Below are 21,899 nucleotides of genomic sequence, written 5' to 3' on the forward strand. Positions count from 1 at the left end.
TTTCTCCAATATCTGCAGTCTTTTGTGTCTCGACTTTATGAAATGCATTAGGCAAGTTAGTCAAGCCCATTTTTCAAGAAACATTTTAAAGTAACTATCTTATATTCATATGTACTGGGGATTTACACCACAGGGCAAGCGGCCATGCACGTTTGCATTTCTGTGCATCTGCTGCCGTTTCTTCTGGGATATAGAAGTCATGGGAGTTGGAAGTGAGACACAAAAAGCTGAAGTAACTCAGTGGGACATGCAGCATCTCTGGAGAGAAGGAATGGGTGACATTTCGTGTCGAGACCTTTCTTCAGAATGGGGTTTGGAAGTGCTTTCAAAGGCATTTAGTGCATCTTGTAGCTGGTACACGGTAGCCAATGCTTTATCTGGATGACGTTAGGCCCAGTGATTTTGAATCTGTATGTCAAACAAGTGTTGCCCCCAACAGGTCCCAGTTAGGCTAGTATCAATTAAAGATAATGTGTAGGAAAGATGCTGGTTCGTACTTCGTAATCATACTTCCTTTTGTGCCCACTCTGGAGAAACAGGTTTTCCAACTAAATTACAAGATTTATGGCAGTCCTTTTTCACTGCATAATTTATGTATAGCTTGTTTTTGTGTGTTTAACGAGTTTTTGCCTGTGATGCTGCTACAAGATTTTATTGTACCTGTACCTCACCATACTTGTACATGACAATAAATACTTGCCTTGAAATAGATTTTGAAAATACCATCTGGATTTTGATCTTTTGTAAATCTACAAAATACCCTTCTACTCAAGCACCCTATATTTTTATTAGCACACTACCCTAATCGTTTCTCAACCCCATTCTATAAATGTAAAGGAGATAGACTTGTAAGATTTATAGCTGGTAGAGACTTGCAGCTCTGGAGACCTGGATTCGATCCCAATATCAGGTGCTGGCTGTGAGGTTATGAATGCATGGGATTCCTCCAGATGCTCCAGTCTCTTCCCACATCTCAAAGACGTGCGGGGTTGTAGATTAATTGATCTCTAAAATGACCCATTTGTGAAAAAGCAGGATGACATGAACTCAGTAGACTGAAGGGTCTGGTTCCATGCTGTATCTGTAAACTAAACTAGGTAAGGCATTCATTAGATGCAGCTTGGCAACAAAACATTATTTGAATCTACACGTCTACTAATTCAGATTTAAATCCAAAAAATTGGCTTATTTGCTGCATTGTCTCAAAACCTTTTATCCTGTTTCCATCTTTACCTCTAACATGAGTAGTTTGAGAAACTATAGTTATTATTACTGCCTTCAGCCTCCACACCAAAGGTATTCTATAGTCCCATGTCCATGTACTTCATTATCCATCTACTGAATTCAAAACTTGCATCTACCTTCAGAATCTCTCCAAGTTCACTTGGCTTACGGTGTTCTGTTGTGCTGCAGCAAGCAAGAATTTCATTGTCCTATCTGGGACACATGACACTAACTCCCTTGACTTGACAAATTCTATTCCTGGTTTCTGAGATTGGTGATATAATTGACAATTGTAGGCCCATTTTGAATATTACTCTTTTCAAACACTAGCTTGGTTGCTTCCCCAAGCATTTGGAGACAATTATTAAAGAATCACTAACGGGCCACTTGGATAAACATGACTTCATCAGACAGAACCAGCATGGTTTTGTGAAGGGGAAATCGTGTTTAACGAATCTGCTCGAATTCTTTGAGGAAGTAACAACCCGAGTGGATAAAGGGGAACCGGTGGATGTGGTATACTTGGACTTCCAAAAGGCTTTTGACAAGGTGCCACATAAGAGACTATTGCTAAAAATAAAAAATTGTGGGATTGGGGGTAATATATTAGCATGGGTAGAGGATTGGCTAACGAATAGGAAGCAGAGAGTGGGGATAAATGGTTCATACTCGGGATGGCAACCGGTAACTAGCGGGGTTCCGCAAGGGTCGGTGCTGGGACCCCAGTTGTTCACAATTTATATAAATGATTTGGAGGAGGGAACCAAGTGTAATATATCAAAATTTGCGGACGATACGAAAATGGGAGGGAAAGTAGGGGATGAGGAGGATAGGAAGAGTCTGCAAAAGGATATAGATAAGCTAGGTGAGTGGGCAACAACTTGGCAGATGAAATTTAATACTAATAAATGTGAAGTCATTCACTTTGGGGAAAAAAATGATAGGGCAAGTTATTTTCTAAATGAGGAGGAGCTGCGTTGTAATGCAACGCAAAGGGATCTAGGGGTATTAGTACATGAATCACTAAAAGTCAGTATGCAGGTGCAGCAAGCAATCAGGAAGGCCAATGGAGTTTTGGCCTTTATTGCTAGGGGGATTGAGTATAAAAACACGGAGGTCTTGCTGCAGCTGTACACGGTATTAGTGAGACCACATTTGGAATACTGTGTACAGTTCTGGGGTCCATACTTAAGAAAGGATGTACTAGCCCTGGAGGCAGTGCAGCGAAGGTTTACAAGATTAATTCCTGCAATGAGGGGATTGACATATGAGGAAAGGTTAAGTAAGCTGGGACTCTACTCTTTGGAGTTTAGAAGAATGAGAGGCGATCTCATTGAAACGTATAAGATCGTAAGGGGCCTTGATCGGGTGGATGCACCGAGGATGTTCCCAATGATCGGGGAGGCTAGAACTAGGGGACATAGTTGCAGAGTGAGGGGGGGCTCTTTTAAAACTGAGATGAGGAAGAACTTCTTCACCCAGAGGGTGGTTAGATTGTGGAATTCACTGCCCCAGGGAGCAGTGGAAGCAGAAACGTTAAATATATTTAAGTCAAAAATAGATGGTTTTTTAGCTGCCAAGGGGATAAGGGGCTACGGGGAGAGGGCAGGGATATGGACCTAGGTATGGTTAGTATAGTAGACCTGAGTGATCTCCTGGACAAGTGTCGATCGCCTGGATTGGGGTCGGAGAGGAATTTCCCGGATTTTTTTCCCGAATTGGACCTGGGTTTTTATCCGGTTTTTTGCCTCCCCCAGGAGATCACGCGGTTCTTGGGGTGGAGAGGGGTGATAGCGGTATAAAGGGGAGGGTAGTGTCTTGTGTTCTGTGTCTTGTGTCTACTGTTTGTGGGTAAGTGTGTCTGTTTAGTGTTCAGCCATGAGTGAATGGCGGTGCGGGCTCGACGGACCTGGTGGTCTACTCTCGCACCTACTTTCTATGATTCTATGATTCTATTTGATGACCACCATTAAGATCACTTTGGCTAGCTAGATGCTAAGCTCATGACACCTTGCAATGCTTCACAATGTTAAGCCGAGGAGAAATGAGGTACAGGTGCACAACCTTTTATCCGAAGATCCAAATAACGAAAACCTCCGAATAGCGGACATTTTTTCGGTCCTTGAAGAAAGGTCCTTGAAAACGTTCACCGAGGGCGGCCCGCAGAGGTGACAGCGAAACCTCCGGTCGGTCCTCGAAGAAAGGGGAACTAAATCCCCATTCATAAAAGAGAAGGTGAGGGTATATTGCGCGGGAGGGTTAATAATTGACAATATGCTGCTGCCTGCCCGCTGAGTTAAAAAGTTCCCACGGTAGCACGATACACAGTGTATCGTGAGTCTTGCGTGGGAACTTTTTAACTCAGCGGGCAGGCAGCAGCAGATTGTCGCTGCCTTCAGTTTCACCCCACCTACACCCCTCTGCTTCCCGGCCATGTGTGTGACCCCTTCCCTCCCCTCTCCAGCTCCCCGCCCTTTGCACCGGCGCGGGGGCTTTGCACTGTCTTCATGTCAGCGATGTTAGCAGGTCAGTGCCAGTCACCGGAGACGTCAGGACCAACGGGACACCGACCCCCAGGCCCATTGCAAGCACGGAGATCCCAGAGACCCACAGCCAACAGCAGCCCAGCCCCGTTCCAACTCCAGAGGAAAACTGCAAACTGGCCGGAGACATCAGGACCACCAGAAGCCGCTCCCCGATGGGCCGCAACGGCGACAAGTGGCAGTTCGCCCACAGCCCCCTCATCGGGACACCAACCCCCAGGCCCACTGCAAGCACGGAGATCCCAGATCAGCAACTCCAGCCCAGCCCCGCTCCAACTCCAGAGGAACACGCTCCCCGTAGGGGCAGAAGCTGATGGTGTGCAAGGTACGTCTTGTTCTTGGGGTCGCGCAGCTCGGGCTGTGGGCGAACTGCCACTTGTCGCCGTAGCGGCCCATCGGGGAGCGGATTCCTCTGGAGTTGGAGGGTGAGGGGGGTATTGTGCTGTTTGATCGCTGCCTGCTATCCCAGGGACAGGGAGACAGGGCGTTCACCGAGGGCGGCCCGCAGAGGTGACAGCGGAACCTCCGGTCGGTCCTGGAAGAAAGGGAAACTAAATCCCCTTCATAAAAGAGAAGTGGAGGGTATATTGCCCGGGAGGGTATATCGCCTACCTGGAAGAAACCGGACATTTTTCCCAGGATGTCGTCTGCACACCAAAGCTCACCAAAGCTCACGTTTGGCGCCAAACGCACGTCGCCTCTGCTGCACACGGATATAAGAGTGTGAAAATGTCCCCTAAGGGAATGTAGCCCCGCTAGGGTGACATGAGTGCGAGAGGCGATTCAATGCGGCGGTCACATTTATAAATTCAGGAATTCATTCAACACACTGCATTTCATACAGACATTTATTCTGCAAGAAAAAACTACATTGAAGACTCAAACTCGCGACCGAGGAACTGCCGGGATCAAGGCGCAAACTCGAGACCTTGCGGATATGAGCCGAGCACTCTACCACTGAGCCAGCCATTAAAATCTACGCTAAAAAATTTCCATTCCGAAGACCGACAAATTCCGAATTACGAAAAGTGTCTGGTCCCAAGGCTTTCGGATAAAAGGTTGTGCACCTGTCACTACTTTGTTCTCTTGAGCAATTCTGTACCCACTGTAAAGTTTTGCCAGACCTCCCAAGAACTGTGAACATGCTCAAGCACTAGGTTCATTATTAAATTAAATTTAATGAGCAATATATAATCCAATTCCAGCCAAATTAATTATTAATTAATTATGGTATTTCATTTCAAACCTCGAATCAGAACCTAGAGCACACACTCAAATGGGTGAAAATACTTGGTAGTGTATCTTGGTACTGCTCAATTAACTGTAAACGCCCAACCATTGGGGTTTTCCACCAATATCTAACCAAATTGAACACTCAGTTTAGTATACTAAGTTACTTTAAAAATAATTATTGCTTGAACTATGTAATTTGTGCACTTTGCCTACATGGTACCTCAAATCTTTCATTACTGCACAACTGAACTTTATGAAAATGACCTGTTTTCTCTTAAAAAAATATGGGAATTGGAGAAGTTTCTGGTGGGAAGGAGGGACAGACATGAAGAAAATGTGCTATAAAATGTGCTGGAGTCTTGAGAACATGGATAGGTGAAGTTTTGGGCCAGGATTCTTCTCACAGAACTCCTGTCAGAGAAAGGAGAAGAACCTCTTCAAAGCAGGCACACCTTGAGGTCTCGCCGTGGAGCAGTAAAATGTAGAAACAAGGAACTGCAGGTGCAGGTTTACAAAAAAAAGTGGAGTAACTCAGCAGGTCAGGCAGCATCTCTGTAGAACATGGATAGTTACAAAAAAGGACAAAGTGCTGGAGTAACTTAGTGGTTATCTTAAATTGGTCTGTTTCAAAATTCAGACTAACAGTGGCAGGCATGACAAATTTTCCAAAATAAGCAAAAATCCAATTAGATTTTTACTCTGAATTCAATACTATATTAGGATGGATTATGAGGCATATATTAACATATCTGCTGTCTTGTGCAGATCAGAATATACTTTGTTGCCTACAATTAAGCCTTCGTCTCAGCAGATTGAATGCCCATAAAGGGACATTTGAAACATGGTCAATCTTATTCTAAACATTACTTTGAAATGTTAATTCAATTATTTGAATTCAATCTCAAGTTGCAATGTCAACATAAATATATGGCCAAAATAAAAAGATTTCAGGGAAAGGCATCATGCAAGATTTGCGATAAAACTATACAAGTAATTTTGAAGTCCTACTTTTAACAATTTAATACTTTCAAGATAAATAATGACACTTTGCATTTAAAGATCGAGACAATTAGATTCTCTTGCACAATCACATGCTAATTTCACATCTTTTAAACAATACATTTTTGGGTACAGACAGAAAGACACTTTAATTGCAGTGAATGTATAGCATTTACTCTGTATAGAGCAATGGCTGTTAACATAATGTGGTAAATATTAAGTTTATACTATGTAGCTTGATTTTTCCTTAATTTAACTAGGAGCACCTTTAGTTTAATACAATAACTGAATACTAGATTCTCATGTTCTATGGAAGGGAGGGATAATAACACAGGAAACATTGCCAGACAATCCTTTAAAATATCGAAACAACTTGTCAGCATTGGCCACTAAGTATTTAAACAAACCAGAGTTCCTTTCTGAAGAACTCCTTTTGATGCAAGAAATGAACTTAATTTTATTTTATTCTATAATCTCTACTTGCTATGAATTATCAACTCTGGTTTAGCATCTTCCTGATCAGACACACATTAATGTCACTTTCACAGGAATAAAACATGATTTCCAAGAGAAACGCTTCAGTTAGCAGTTGATGCATGAACAACAATGTAGATGATTGGTACCAAACAAGTTTCTCTCATCATGAAAATACATTTAGCCATCTAAATATTAAGTAGTATCTATCATTTGGCCTATAAATAGTTCATATTTTGTGCGGCATAGGATGCCATTCTGGTCCATGGAGAACATGCCTGATCAGAGCAATTCCCTTCGATATGTTAAAACGGCAATTAATGGCCACACCACTTAATTCAGGTGTGAGCCAAAAAAAATGTACCCATCAATAATTAAAATTTGGGAAATGATTAAGGAAAATAAGAGAAAAACAAATTTAAGAGCTTAAATAGAGATTCATGCAAGCTGTGGAATAACCTTGAATTGTACAGTGTACCTGTTCTACATCCCATAGCTTCTCTTGTACACCATTTGCCTTCTAAAAGCATGTAAAAAATGTTTTTAATTAATCAGGGTGGATTTGAATAAAATTTTAATTCAGAATCGCTTATTTTTAATGTTTACATACAAATCATATTGGATTGTCGGTTATGTTCTTTGAAAGCAGCTATAAAATAAATCACTTTTCACAATCCATTTGATAAATCCTGGTGATTTAATGCCATGATGCCAGAATAGTTCACAGCTCAAAAAAAACAAAAATACACACTCCAGTGTTGTTTCCGTATTTTCTATTCAAGTCCACAGAAGAACTTGTGAAAGGGAATGCTAGTATGAAATCAATAGGAATCCAAAACCAGAAGGCCTGGTGCGAAATATTTTACAAAGGTAACAGATCATAATCAGAAGCCCTCATCTCAGATTTTGGAATAGTTCCCACCTTCCAAAATGTTTTCCAAGTAAAAATTGCCATCGATTTTTCAGCAGGTTTAGATATCCACATATTTTTACAATCCACAATTATATAGACCAAAATAGATGCTTTTCTTCTTTATTTCCACTCCAATCCAGAGCCAAATTCAGTTCAGAATTTCTATTTTAACCAGGTTGGTAAACACCCAATTTACCTAATTCAGCATTAGAGCTGCTACAAGTAACAAAAATACCAGGATAAATGGATCACCACATGACTGCAAACATATGCGTAACAGTACAAAAATGTAAGATTACAAAAGCAAAAAAACTAATACAGATAGCAGCCCCCTAAAGCCATTTCAGCTTCACGTCATCCTTTGGGTATCAACGTAATTTCAGTTTGCTTCATCCTTTGAAGCCTCATCAAAGTTTTCAACAAGATCTACAAGAAATAAGAATCACTGTTAAGACAGCAGAAAATCAATGCCGAATCACTCACCCCCACAATACCCAGCCATTGAGTATCCATGTTCTAATTATCTCATATACCAATACAAAGTATCACCAATGCATGACTTGTTGCCAATAGAAATTCTCATGCTTATTGGTTACTTGCTTATGGTTAAACTAGAAATCAAACCTACACAGTAAGTGTATGCGTAAGAAGTCCTAACCTGTTTTCACGTTTCATGCATTTTGTGTTTTATGACGGTTGGCAGATCAATTTCCCTCCTGGGATAAATACATTTCTATCGTATTGTATCGTATCTTTCCAAAAAAAATTTGACTTGCACTTGAGGTAACAGTTAACCCTTAGTTTCACATTACAAATATCAACATTAGCTCATATTTTAATTACCTGGAACTTCATCATCATCATCCTCGCCAGAAGCAAGTGGTGCTTTACTGTCCACAGCTGAAACCAAACAATTTGATTGAAAATGAGCATCACTGCATCATAATTATACCTTAAGCAATCTCTCTTTTAGAAGACAACATAACATTGAAGTGCAGCTTTACTAAAAAGAACGCAGCAGCCTGTGCCAGCACATTGAAAGTAAAATAATGACTTTCCCTGCAGCCCATGTTTAAATTTGTAATTTCAGGTATTAATCCCATTATAAATTACTGAACCTGCTTACATCACAGGATCATCCAGACAAATGTATTTGCTTATGAAAAATATCAGACATTGCTCAAGTTCTTGTCCCAAACATTATGGTGCCCTGAAATGAGGGAACTATGTATAAACACTGCTTTATTTTCTACATGGTGAAACCAAAATGTATAAAAATGGCCTTTATTAAAATCTGACAATGTGCACTTTAACCACATGTGATTTTTTCTATTACAAATCTCAAATTGTGTAGTGGCAAACAAAAAAAATGACAGGTCTTTGTCCCAAACATTATGGAGGGCACTGGATATAGGTTGCCATGTTAATATCAATTAATTCCAAATTCCTTTGTTAACTCTCAGAAGTGTTAACCATTATTTTCACAAGTCGGAACTTCGAGATTTTGCTTTGAATTAACAGACATCAACCAAGGCAAAATGACACAAAGGTGAGTTTCATAAATATTCTAAATTCTTGGCAAAAAAGTGAACGAACTGACAAATAACTTGCTAAAATTCATGCAAACGACATGAATCTATAGAAAATCAGCCTTAATTTAAAAATGATGAAGAACAAATATGATCAAAGTTCAGCATACTTACGTTGTTTAGGTAGAGATTCTGCCAACCGCCTCAAACTTGTCAGGCTATCAGCACCAAGCTGATTTAAGATACTGGGCAACATCTCAGTCAGTTGTTTAGTTTCTGCGTGTCCTGTAATCGTAAATGTATTTGCAGCAAGTGAAGCCTGAACTTTAGGATTATTAAAATGGATGACTGTTCCCTGGTTTGTGAACATGTTGACCTGCAAGAGATTAAAAAAAATATTCACCAGGTTTCAATATTTAAAAATTAAAAATCAATTTTATATTACTGGTTTGTACTTCACAAGGCCCATAACGAGCTCATCTGTGTCTTGACATCCATACATCTGCAAGAGATGATGGTGCGGCTTTGACAGGGAATTGTTTCATCTGTGGTTGTGTTTCCTGCTGTGGCTGACTAGGCCCATTCTTGACAGGCAGATCCTCTGGCAGCTTATAACCTGTAACTGCTGCCTCCTGTGATTTTGTCCCTTGCTGCGATCAGCAATGATGAAGTGTCCTCTCTATTTGGTTTGGCCGCAAGCCTGGGCAGATCATTGGGAACACAGACTTGCCCAGCGTCTGCATTCCCTTCTTGACCTAATAGACTGATACCAGAGGAACGACATGTCTGCTATGTCTGGGGCCTATTTGGTTGCTGGACGGTTAACGCATGAGGGATCACTTGTTGGGAATCCATCAACAGTGCCTTTGGCTCTCCTGTGCCTTCCCCACAAGGCAGTGGGTTGCTCTTTAACCCATAGCTGCTGGGCCTACAGGTCGCATAGCCGGGGGACAATATCACTCCAAAATCCCCACCCTGTTTTGCCCAGGACAACAGATGGTTCCAGTTACAGTGTGTTGCCACAAGGAGGCTCTGGGGGAGTCTTGATGATACAGAGGTTATGAGATGCTCCTTGACTTACGATATTTTGGCTTTACGGTGGTGCAAAAGCGACAAATATGCAGTAGAAACCGTACTTCGAATTTTGATCTTTTCCCGGGATAGCGATATGCGGTACGATACTCTCTTGTGAAGCTGGGCAACGGCAGTGAGCCGCAGCTCCTAGTCAGCCACGCGATCACGAGTGTAAACAACAGATACTCTAGTGTACTGTGTTGCCAGTGTTTTTTGGATACAGCGTATTGTGTTATGTGTTTTTGCATCCCATCATGTGCCCTAATTTTGCTCACTAAGCTTCTATGTGGGACTTTATCAAATGCTTTCTGAAAGTCCAGGTACACTACATCCACTGACTCTCCCTTGTCCATTTTCCTAGTTACATCCCCAAAAAATTCCAGATTAGTCAAGTATGATGTCCCCATCGTAAATCCATGCTGACTCGGACCGATCCTGTTACTGCTACACAAATGTGCGGCTATTTCATCTTTTATAATTGACTCCAGCATCTTCCCCACCACCGATGTCAGGCTAACTGGTCTATAATTCCCCGTTTTCTCTCGCTCGCCTTGCTTAAAAAATGGGATAACATTAGCTACCCTCCAATCCACCGGAACTGATCCTGAGTCTATAGAACATTGGAAAATTATCACCAATGCATCCACGATTTCTAGAGCCACTTCCTTAAGTATCCTGGGATGCAGACCATCAGGCCCTGGGGATTAATCAGCCTTCAGTCCCATCAGTCTACCCAACACTATTTCCTGCCTAATGTGGATTTCCTTCAGTTCCTCCGTCACCCCAGATCCTCTGGCCACTACTATATCAGGAAGAATTTTTGTGTCCTCCTTAGTGAAGACGCATTGAAACACATAAGATTGTTAAGGGCTTGGACACGCTAGAAGCAGGAAACATGTTCCCGATGTTGGGGGAGTCCAGAACCAGGGGCCACAGTTTAAGAATAAGGAGTAAGCCATTTAGAACGAATACGAGGAAACACTTTTTCTCACAGAGTGGCGAGTCTGTGGAATTCTCTGCCTCAATGGAGGCAGGTTCTCTGGATGCTTTCAAGAGAGAGCTAGATAGGGCTCTTAAAAATAGCAGAGTCAAGGGGATATGGGGAGAAGGCAGGAACGGGGTACTGATTTGGGATGATCAGCCATGATCACACATTGAATGGCGGTGCTGGCTCGATGGACCAAATGGCCTACTCCTGCACCTATTGTCTATACCTGTTCAACTCATCTGCCATTTCCTTGTTCCCATAATAAATTCACCTTTTTCTGTCTTCAAGCGTCTAACTTTGGTCTTAACTAATTTTTTCCTCTTCATATACCAAAATAAGCTTTTACTATCTTCCTTTATATTCTTGGCTAATGTACCTCATCTTTTCTCCCCGTATTGTCTTTTTAGTTATCTTCTGTTGCTCTTTAAACATTTTGCTTCCTGCTCATCTTTGCTACATTGTACTTCTCTTTTATTTTTATACTGTCCCTGACGTCCTTTGTCAGCCACGGTCGCCCCTTACTCCCCTTGGAATCTTTCTTCCTCCTAGGAATGAACTGATCCTGCACCTTCTGTATTATTCCTAGAAAATCATGCCATTGTTGTTCCACTGTCATCCCTGCTAGGGTATCTTTCCAGTCAACTTTAGCCAGCTCCTCCCTCATGGCCCCATAGTCCCTTTTATTCAACTGTAACACAGACACCTCCTATCTACCCTTCTCCCTCTCCTATTGTAGATTAAACCTGACCACATTATGGTCACTACCTCATTAATCTCAAGTTCCTTTGTCAAATCCAGTTCATTACATAACACTAAATCCAGAATTACCTTCTCCCTGGTAGGCTCCAATACAAGCTGCTCTAACAATCCATCACAAAGGCACTCTACAAAGTCCCTTTCTTGGGGTCCAGTACCAACCTGATTTTCCCAGTCTACCTCCATGTTGAAATCTCCCATAACAACCACAGCATTACCTTTGCTACATGACAATTTTAACTCCCGATTCAACTTGCACCCTATGTCCAGGCTACTGTTTGGGGGCCTGTGGATAAGTTCCACTAGGGTCTTTTTACCCTTGCAATTCCTTAGTTCTATCCATAGTGACTCCACATCTCCTGTTTCAATGTCACCCCTTGCAAGCGAGTGAATTTCATTCACATTGTGTTTTTGATTTTCTGTTTTTGGACTGAATTCTGTTTTTAGTTTGTGTCTCTGTGATGTCTTTATTATTTATTTTACTCTGATTATATGTTTATACTCCTGTTAATCTATGTAAGGTGTCCTTGAGATGTCTGAAAGGCGCCCAACAAATAAAATTTATTATTATTATTATTATTATTCCTCACCACCTGTCTGTCTTTTTGATAGGAGGTATACCCTTGAATATTCAGCTCCCAGCCCTGGCCCTCTTGCATCGTAAGTTGAGGAGCATCTGTACTGGCAGGGAAGCCTTACACACTCAGTTACCTTTTAGCAAGGTTTGCTATCCAGCAACGTATATATTTACACCTGCGCGCTAGACACGTGCATCACCATGGCTCACACCACCAATTTACACAACTAGTTAATCTAATATGGATTATAAAATGTTGATGTTAATCGTGCTGCTGGTCACCATTTGCAACTTTTTGTTGAATGGAACCCCAACATTCATGAATTAGAGGCAATTCCACATAGACGGTTTCTACTGTATTATAAAATAAAAGGAAATGCATTCACATCAATTTTAGAAAGACTTTGCATGAACTTCATCCCCTTTGTCCTGGTTACACACCTTACACTTCCTTATCTATGTATCTCCCTCTCCCCTGACATCAGTCTGAAGAAATGTCTTCACCCGAAACATCACCCATTCCTTCGTTCCAGAGATGCTGTGTGTTCCGGCTGAGGTACTCCAGCATTTTGAGTCTATCTTAGCATGATATGGTTATCTTTGATCACTTCCCCCTTTTTTTTATTATCATCAGGCACAATCATGTGTAAGCATTTTCAATGCCTACTACCAAACAAAATTTCTTAGAAAAGTTAGTTTTCAGGGAAAGGCAAAATAAAAATTTGGCGATTAAAATTTCCATCGGTCTTTGCCAAAATCAATTATGAATACAACAGCAGGCCAGCCAGGTACTCCCTACTGATTTATTATTAGTTTTATGATCGTCATGTGTACAGTGAAAATATTTTGTTTTGTGTTATTCAGGTAAATCATACTATGCATGCATTATAGAGCGCAAATAAGGAAACACAGTGAGGAATAGTGTTATGCTAGAGGAAGTTTGGATGAAAAAAGTGCAAGGGGCCACAAGGTAGCTTGTAAGATCGAAAAATCACCCCTAGCATATAACAGGTCATTCAAGAGTCTGATAACAGCTGAGAAGAAACTGCTTTCAAGATTTTGTACCTGCCTGACAGAAAAAGGGGTAATAGAGAATAACCACGATGCGAGTGGTCCGTGTCCCACCTATACTTGTCCCACCTGCCTGCATTTGGCCCACATCCCTCTAATCCTATCATATCCATGTACCTGTCTAAATGTTTCTTAAATGTTGCAATAGTACCTGCCTCAACTACCTCCTCCTACAACTCGATCCACACACCCACCGCCCTTTGTGTAAAAAAAGTTACCCCACAGATGCCTATTAGATCTCACCCCCCCCCCCCCCCCCCCACCCCTCACTTTAACCCTCTGTCCCCAGGGTCTTGATTCCCCTTCTTGGGGCAAGAGACTGTGCATTTAGCCAATCTATTCCTCGCATGAGGAATTGGAGTAAGGTTGGAGCAAGATTAAAAAGTTGCCAACATATACACAATAGCCACTTTCATCCTCAAGACATATTCAAACTGTTAGTTCTCGGGTGCAGTGGAACCGTAGTGCGATTGTTAGAAGGTTCCAGGATGTGCAGTCTAATATGCAAATATATATTGTAATACCTCTTCAATACCAGAAATATTATTCACACCAAGCTTCTTTAAAGAGAACTGGAGCTTTTTGTCATCTGCTGTTGCTGTTCTGTGTACCACCTTCTTCTTCCTGCGAGCTGTACCCTGGTTGCAAAACCAGAAAAGTCACATCAAAATTAATACTTGAAGTTGTTAAACGACTAAAACACTATCAACCATGTACTGAAAATTAACCTCAAATTTAGTAGAGTATCAACTATACAATTTTCTAAATTTCAGAGTGCAGGTGGCAAACTTATCAAAGTTAATGGCCAGTGACCAAATTGATACTTGGCAATTCGTAAAGTTTCAAACTGAATATTTTGTTCTTGTTGTTTCTTTGCTTCCACAATCTCACCATCACTAAAAGTTATAACAAGCTCCAGATTCTCAGCTTGGACAAACTCAGTGAAATTATGAAATAAAGTTAAATCTTATTTCTTGTGGAAACATGTGCCCAGTGGAAGTCTCACCAGTGTGTCCTTTTCACAAAACTTTCACAATCAGTTTTAAATCTATATGACCAATCTTACTCACCATGCACTCCTGGAGCAATGATATGGCCCTGTGTGGTACATGACCAAACCCTTAAAACAATGGATGACATGATATACAGCAACGCCATGCCCCCAGTGTTATCATCTCTCAAATGTGTCGCATTAAAAAAATATTTCCAAATGTCACAAGACACTTAAGATCTAATACAATAAAATTATTAAAGCGAATAAATAATTATAAAATATATATCTTGGCACTCCTCACTGCCATACAACTATTAATTGAATGGGCTCATAGATCATATGCGAGGTCAAAACATAGTTTGCAGTGCTGCATCGGGACATTTGGAAAAGTGGGTGTCGTTGCAACTAACTACTGGATAAGAGCAATACATCCACTTTCACTTTACACACAGGGTGCCTACTTATCTCATATTTTACTAACAAGTGTAAATATGTCATGAAATGTTCCACTTCCTGGATTACTGAAAGATTGAAGAATAAGTAAAATCCACATCTGACTCTTGGTGGAGCACAAAGAGCAATTACTAAATTAGCGCCAGGAGTTTCAACTGGGCAATGGTAGATATTTCCAAATAATTATTCTACGTATTAAAAAAGTTTTTACATTTAGTTTGCATGGCTGTTTAGAACGTTAATGAAATTGATGTAAGAAGTGGAACGATCCAACCCTCAAACTTCAGAAGACTGAACAGAAAACTTCTATTTTCTCTAGGGCATCTATTTTGCCAGATATCTCAAAGCTTAAAGATACTGGAGTGATAAACACCCATACCGAAACCATGCAATATTTACCAAATTATATTCAGTTTTCATATAGAAATTACACCAAGCATATATTTTTAAATTCCAAAGAATAAGGCACTATCCAAAATGCCAGCATTACCAATAAGTAGAGCTAATAGGACTTGATGTTTCAATCCCTGTAATAAGTCGGCATTCTTGCTATTTGCAGTGGGATTGGAGTGGTGAAAGGTAGGGTAGGTACGTCATTGGGATCATCAGATAGCACCCTCCTTCTTTGACGTTTCATTGATAAGCCCACGTCTCCAGAGGGCTCAACGGTGATACCTGGCGTCCCAGTTACACCCCCTCAATTCCATACCCTCCCGTCTTCATCTTGCAGCCCAATTGTTGTCTCTCCTTTTGATCCAAATCCAATTGCTGCTTTTTTCTGCAGAATTTGATAATGATTTGATTGCTTGTTGGAGGGAGCGACCCCTCACCCCCATTACTATCCAGAATCTTTCCTACACTTTAACAATCAATAATTTTCTGTAATTCTGCCACTTGTCCAACAGCATCTACAATATGCTTATGTCCTAATATATCACCATTCTTTACCATTATTTAGACAAGGGCAACAGGTCCTTGTTTGGCAAACAGGGCTCAAACTTGACTCGGACATAAAAATACTGTGTGTAGACACTGGAAACCACTTTTTCCAAAGATTTGTGGTTAATTATTTACTTATCTCTAATTCTTGTTTGTCATCAATGTTTACCTGACAGCACCCATTTGACATGGGTCAGCCATTTTACCATTATTGAAAACACCCCAAACTTTCTTCATTAAAGAATGTTTCCCAAAATTTTGATTCCATCATTTTAGAAGAAATAATCTTGTAGCCGACTTGATTCAGAGACCATATCATTCAACCAACGCAACATATTTAAAGCTGAAATAGAAAACGTGAAATATCTTACCTTTCCACCGATTCGTACTTGGGCTTGCAGTTTGGCTAGTTTTTCTTGATTCATTATTGTTTCTTTCATCTGAAACAACAAGTACATAATTTATGAGACTCAAACAAAAATAATCATACTCCCCAAAGGTTTACCTTTATGTTCACCCAACATTCAAGCTGTCAAAATATGGTCAAATTGATAGCCAAATCATGCAAACATGGAAAATTTGATTTAGATGATCATTCAGCCCATCCTGTCCACTTTGAACAAGAAAGAGCAACTAACTTAACCCCACTTTCCAGGGCTTGTTATGTAACTCTGCAGGGACACGTCCAGGCACATCTATATTGTTGCAATTGTTGATACCTAAAAGAGAGAAAGAGGCTGTAAGTTCCATAGCCCTAGCACTCTCTGGTTGAAACAAGTTTTTATTATCGCTGCTACATTCCTTCCACTAATTATTTCAAATTTATATCCCTTGTGCTAGGTGAGATTTATCAGCCCCCTTTAATTTTTGTACACCTTAATTAAGTGTCCCGTTATTGTCCACAGATTTAACAAAAATAATCCTGTTCTATCCCTTCTTTCCACATAACTACAATGTTACCTGGTTGGAAGCTTCTTGTAAGTCTCTTTTGCACCTTCGCTAGTGAAATTTCAACTATCTTGCAATGTAGTGATAGACAATGTACCTGCCATATGCAAACAGGCTTGTAGATAACTAGAACATATCTCCCTTCTCTTCTACTCAATGCCTCATCTGATGAAGGAAAGCATTCCACATGCCTTTTGAATTATATCTACTTGTCCTGCTATCTATGTTTAAGGATCCACAAATGCCTCTGTCCCCACTTTTCTCCATGCCCTCCCATTCCTGGCTTTGTTGCATCTCCAAAACATTCACACAATTTAAATTTAATTTGATATTTTGACTATCAGGCTAACCCTTGATATCCTTCTCAAGGCCAAGTTTATCCATTTCTTAATTAAATTAATTAGGTCCCATCCACTTTTTTAGCAACATCATACATCTCTTCATTTAATCTAACATCATCTTTAATCTCTTACTAGCCACAGCTGGAACACCATGAAGCATTTCTGTCTTGATTGGGTGTTACTAAACATTATTAATTATTCAATTTCAGTCAATACTTATTTACTCGCATTTTATAATGTAATTTGCAAATCTACCATAGCTAAATCACTGGTTTGTAGATTTGCTTTCTTCAGATTTAAAACCATGGCCTTGGCTTCTGATTTTACTTCCACTACAATATTCTATATCTTGTTCACTCCCTAAAGACCACATTACTACAGAATTATTAATTAACTGTGTCATCACACAATATTAGATTTTTGGGTAGCTTTCCATAAGGTCTCACATGGGTCGCTGAACAAGCTTGGAGAACATGGAAATTGGGAATAACATATTAATCTGATTCAAGTTGCTTAACAGATACAGTACAAGTAAGCAGGCGATCTAAAAATGTAAGCTGTGGACAATGGATTCTGCACGGATCAGATTGTGCATCCCAGCATTTCATAATCTATATCAGCATTAGGTAACAAGGCCTGATGTAACATTTCAAGTGAAAAATGTGCAGTTAAAAAACGCACTGGGTGCTTTTTTTTATTTTTTTTTATTTTTTAAGTGTGAAGAGAGATTGGAAAGTCTTGATGGGCAAAATGAGTCCCTGTCACTGAATGGTAATATGCAGGTGCATTTAAATTTACTGCAAAAAGCTGCGAAGAATGTCAAGGTAGAACACCTGTGATCTTACTGAACAACAGAACAGGCTTGAGGGTTCAATCTTATGTTAAAATAATCATTCCCTCATTGGTTTGTCAGAGTCACTGAGATATACAGCATGGAAACAGGCCTACCTTGTGTATGCTGACCAAATTGACCTAGAGGCAGAAAACATGTTCCCGATGTTGGGGGAGTCCAGAACCAGGGGCCACCGTTTAAGAATAAGGGATAAGGCATTTATAACAGAGATGAGGAAACACTTTTTCCACACAGATTTGCGAGTCAGTGGAATTCTCTGTGCTGGTTCTCTGGATACTTTCAAGAGTGAGCTTGATAGGGCTCTTAAAGAAAGCAGAGTCAGGGGATATGGGGAGAAGGCAGGAACGGGGTACTGATTGTGGATGATCAGCCATGATCACACTGAATGGTGGTGCTGGTTCGAAGGGCTGATTGGCCTACTCCGGCACCTATTGTCTAAATTAGTATTTCAGGCTAGTCCCATATCCTTCTAAACCTTTCCAATCTATATATATGAAATAAGATAGCCATATCTTGAAAGTTGCAATTGTATCTGTTTTTATAGCTTCCTCTGGCAGTTCATTCCAGATACAGACTACACTTTAACTGAAAAACTAGTCCTATTAGGTCCTCTTAAATATTTCCCCACTCTGCTTATTCCTTTGCCATCAAGTGTACACTTGGACATCTTAAGATCACCCGTCTCCTACACTCCAAATGAAAAAAGTCTCATCCTCTGTTTTAAACTCATTGATCTAGAAAACCCAGTCTTTTCTTATACATTCTTATTATACACTTTCATACACTATCACTAATTTGCTCAACCTATATGTAGATTTAAGTTTCCCATTGCCAGATACATGCACTTTTAACTTCCTGATTTAAACTATAACTTACTCCCATTTGGGGATCAATCTACAACTGAACGTTTTTGGTCCCTTACTGTTCCTTTACAAGAAGGCACAAAACATTATCGACACTGAACTCTGTTCTTGGCACATACTTTTATTATGACAAATTCCCATTATTAATGAGAAGCTAACACAAAGGGAACTGGGAAATCGACTGCAGTCAAAACTGCACAAGTACAGCGAAATATAGCCAGTCTGAAGAAGGGTTTCGGCCCGAAACGTTGCCCATTTCCTTCGCTCCATAGATGTTGCCTCACCCGCTGAGTTTCTCCAGCATTTTTGTCTAACAGCGAAATATAGATTAGATTAGACCTAATAGGACTAGTTTTTCAGTTAAAGTGTAGTCTGTATCTGGAATGAACTGCCAGAGGAAGCTATAAAAACAGATACAATTGCAACTTTCAAGATATGGCTATCTTATTTCATATATATGGATAGGAAAGGTTGAGAAGGATATGGGACTAGCCCGAAATACTAATATAGACAATAGGTGCCGATCTTCGATGAAAGTGGTCACACTATTAATATAAAGTAGTTACATCAAACACGACCCATTGGTGAAGACCCTTCCCCACCCTGTTGGACCCGGGGTGTAGGGAGGACCTGCAGATGCTGGTTTACACCGAAGATAGACACGAGAAGCTGGAGTAAGTAACTCAGTGGGTCACGCAGCATCTTCTGGAGAGGGTGCGCTTCGGATCGAGGCCCTCCTTCAGCCGCTCGTAAAATTAATATAAAGGTACATAGAACAAATTGATTAAAGATATGTAAAAGATAGATAGATAGATCGGGATTGCGCTGTAACTCTGGTCACGTCGAGCAGCAGCAATAACTAAGCGCCTGTGGAGGAGATGGTCGTGTAGCTGAGCCGCGGCACCGCAGCGCCTGGGCCCGTCTCAATGGCAGAAGGACAAGCACGTTCCCTCGCCAACAACCCCCAACCCCGGCAAACCTTCAGGCACCCAGCCCCCTCGACATTTACCTTGCGCTTCGTCCAATTGCCGGGGCGACGGCGGTGGCGGTGGCGGTACCGAGGGGCGGGAGGCTCCGCACAGAGCCGCGGCTGACGGGAGGCGCCACACGAGGAGCACAGCACAGCACAGCAAGATGGCGGCTGCAGAGAGAGAAGGAGGGGACGGATGTGACCACGTGACGCTGCTGGCGGGGAGCGGAAGGAGAGAGGAGGCCCCAGGCGGCCTGGAGATGGGACGTTGCACGTGTAGATGGAGCTGGTGCATCTGGTGAAGGGAGAGAGGGATAGTGAGAGAGAGGGATAGTGAGAGGGATATATATATATATATATATATATATATATATATATATATATATATATATATATATATATATATAGAGAGAGAGGGAGGGATAGAGAGATAGATAGATAGAGATATATATATATATAGAGAGAGAGAGAGATAGATATATAGATAGAGAGATAGATAGAGATAGATAGAGAGATAGAGGTAGAGAGAGAGATACAGATAGAGAGAGATAGAGAGGGATAGATAGAGAGATAGATAGATAGAGAGAGAGGGATATATATATATATATAGAGAGATAGATAGAGAGAGATATATATATATAGAGAGAGAGAGAGATAGAGAGATAGATAGAGAGAGGGATAGATACAGAGAGGGGTGGATAGAGAGAGAGATAGAGGAGAGAGAGATAGAGAGAGGGATGGAGAGAGGGATGGATAGAGAGGGATGGATAGAGAGGGATGGAGAGATAGAGAGAGAGGGATGGATAGAGAGATAGATAGAGAGAGAGAGGGATATATATATATATATATATATATAGAGAGAGAGATAGATAGAGAGGTAGAGAGAGAGGTAGAGAGAGATGTAGAGAGAGATGTAGAGAGAGAGATAGAGAGAGAGATAGAGAGAGGGATAGATAGAGAGAGGGATGGATAGAGAGAGGGATGGATAGAGAGAGGGATGGATAGAGAGGGATGGATAGAGGGATGGATAGAGAGGGATGGATAGAGAGGGATGGATAGAGGGATGGATAGAGGGATGGATAGAGGGATGGATAGAGGGATGGATAGAGATAGATAGATAGGAGAGAGAGAGATAGAGAGAGGGATGGATAGAGAGGGATGGATAGAGGGATGGATAGATAGATAGAGATAGAGAGATAGATAGGAGAGAGAGAGAGAGAGAGATAATTTAACATGCAAAAAGAAAACGCATCTGAAGCTAAATTTATCATTAAAAAAAAATCTCCAGACTTACGAGTGGTGTGTGGAAAAGTAAGTTTTCTAGCATTATGCTTGAGATATATATTTTGGCAAATAATAAAATGTCCTAGGTACACAAAAATGCTGGAGAAACTCAGCGGGTTCAGCAGCATCTATGGAGCGAAGGAAATAGGCAAAGTTTCGGGCCGAAACCCTTCTTCAGATAAAATGTCCTGACAGCTTAAACACCCACTCCCTTTCAATAGGATATTGTCAATTTGCTGAGGTTGATTATGTCCAAATAACAGCTAACAGTTATGCCATTCCTTGGCTCGCATCTCAGTAAAATGTAATTCAAAACCGACATATGGTTTGTGATTTTTTTTTAAATGATAAATTTTGCTTCAGAGGCGTTTTCTTTTTGTATGTAAAACCCCACTTGAGAATCATGGGCGATTTAAAAATTTTACAGCCAGATTTATCACTTCTGAAACTTTTTAGATGCCAAAGGAATCAAGAAAAAACACAAATAATGCCTTGCTGTTGATGAAATGCAGTGAGCAAACGCGATAATTCCCAATATTTTCAATCTCGATATCTGCACGGCCAATGTTCACCAAGCAGTTTGGCTGTTGTTGTCCCTTCAGCTCTCGCTTCTATCTACCGTCATTTCTCCTCACTTTTGGAACTCTGAAGTAGGATAAAAGTCTCACGCTTATACCGATTTCCATAATTATTTACAGCACAAAAATTGACCATTTCGGCGGGTTTTAACGGGCCCGCTACGCTCGAAACAATGGTGACCGCTTACCTGCAGTTCATCGTGTGTACTCCAGTTGGCGTAGCGTAGCAACAGTACGGGTCACGGGTTGTGACCCGACTGCCGTGCAACCTCCCTATACCTTTCAATATATATAA

General features: G+C 40.9%; 1 protein-coding gene and 1 non-coding gene across 4 annotated transcripts; both read right to left on the bottom strand.

The window, feature by feature from the left end:
- Positions 1 to 6,005: 6,005 nt before the first annotated feature.
- btf3 (basic transcription factor 3) lies at positions 6,006 to 19,937 on the bottom strand. Of its 3 annotated transcripts, none has more exons than XM_033018681.1 (7): positions 19,782 to 19,932; positions 16,411 to 16,486; positions 16,139 to 16,207; positions 13,906 to 14,019; positions 9,090 to 9,291; positions 8,230 to 8,286; positions 6,006 to 7,812 (listed from the first exon to the last, which is right to left on the bottom strand). In XM_033018681.1, exons 3-7 carry the CDS (start codon positions 16,205 to 16,207, stop codon positions 7,766 to 7,768), a joined length of 489 nt encoding a protein of 162 aa, XP_032874572.1. In that variant the 5' UTR covers positions 16,411 to 16,486; positions 19,782 to 19,932; the 3' UTR covers positions 6,006 to 7,765. The 3 variants fall into 3 exon arrangements, with proteins under 3 accessions (XP_032874572.1, XP_032874571.1, XP_032874570.1); XM_033018680.1 differs by having other exon boundaries at positions 16,406 to 16,486; positions 19,782 to 19,931; XM_033018679.1 differs by lacking the exon at positions 16,411 to 16,486 and having other exon boundaries at positions 19,782 to 19,937.
- LOC116971675 lies at positions 15,077 to 15,204 on the bottom strand. The gene has a single exon (XR_004411552.1).
- Positions 19,938 to 21,899: the final 1,962 nt, after the last annotated feature.

The sequence above is a fragment of the Amblyraja radiata genome, chromosome 3, assembly GCF_010909765.2.
Source record: "Amblyraja radiata isolate CabotCenter1 chromosome 3, sAmbRad1.1.pri, whole genome shotgun sequence".
NCBI classification, from domain to species: domain Eukaryota; kingdom Metazoa; phylum Chordata; class Chondrichthyes; order Rajiformes; family Rajidae; genus Amblyraja; species Amblyraja radiata.

What these genes read in the sequence shown, in the direction of transcription:
- btf3 (XM_033018679.1), bottom strand. Translation starts at nt 16,207, where the DNA reads ATGAAAGAAACAATAATGAATCAAGAAAAACTAGCCAAACTGCAAGCC. An exon ending in ATATTTCTGGTATTGAAGAG is followed by an intron (nt 9,292 to 13,905) that starts GTATTACAATAT and finishes AATCTCTTGCAG; the next exon opens with GTCAACATGTTCACAAACCA. An exon ending in TGATGATGATGAAGTTCCAG is followed by an intron (nt 7,813 to 8,229) that starts GTAATTAAAATA and finishes TATTTCTTGTAG; the next exon opens with ATCTTGTTGAAAACTTTGAT.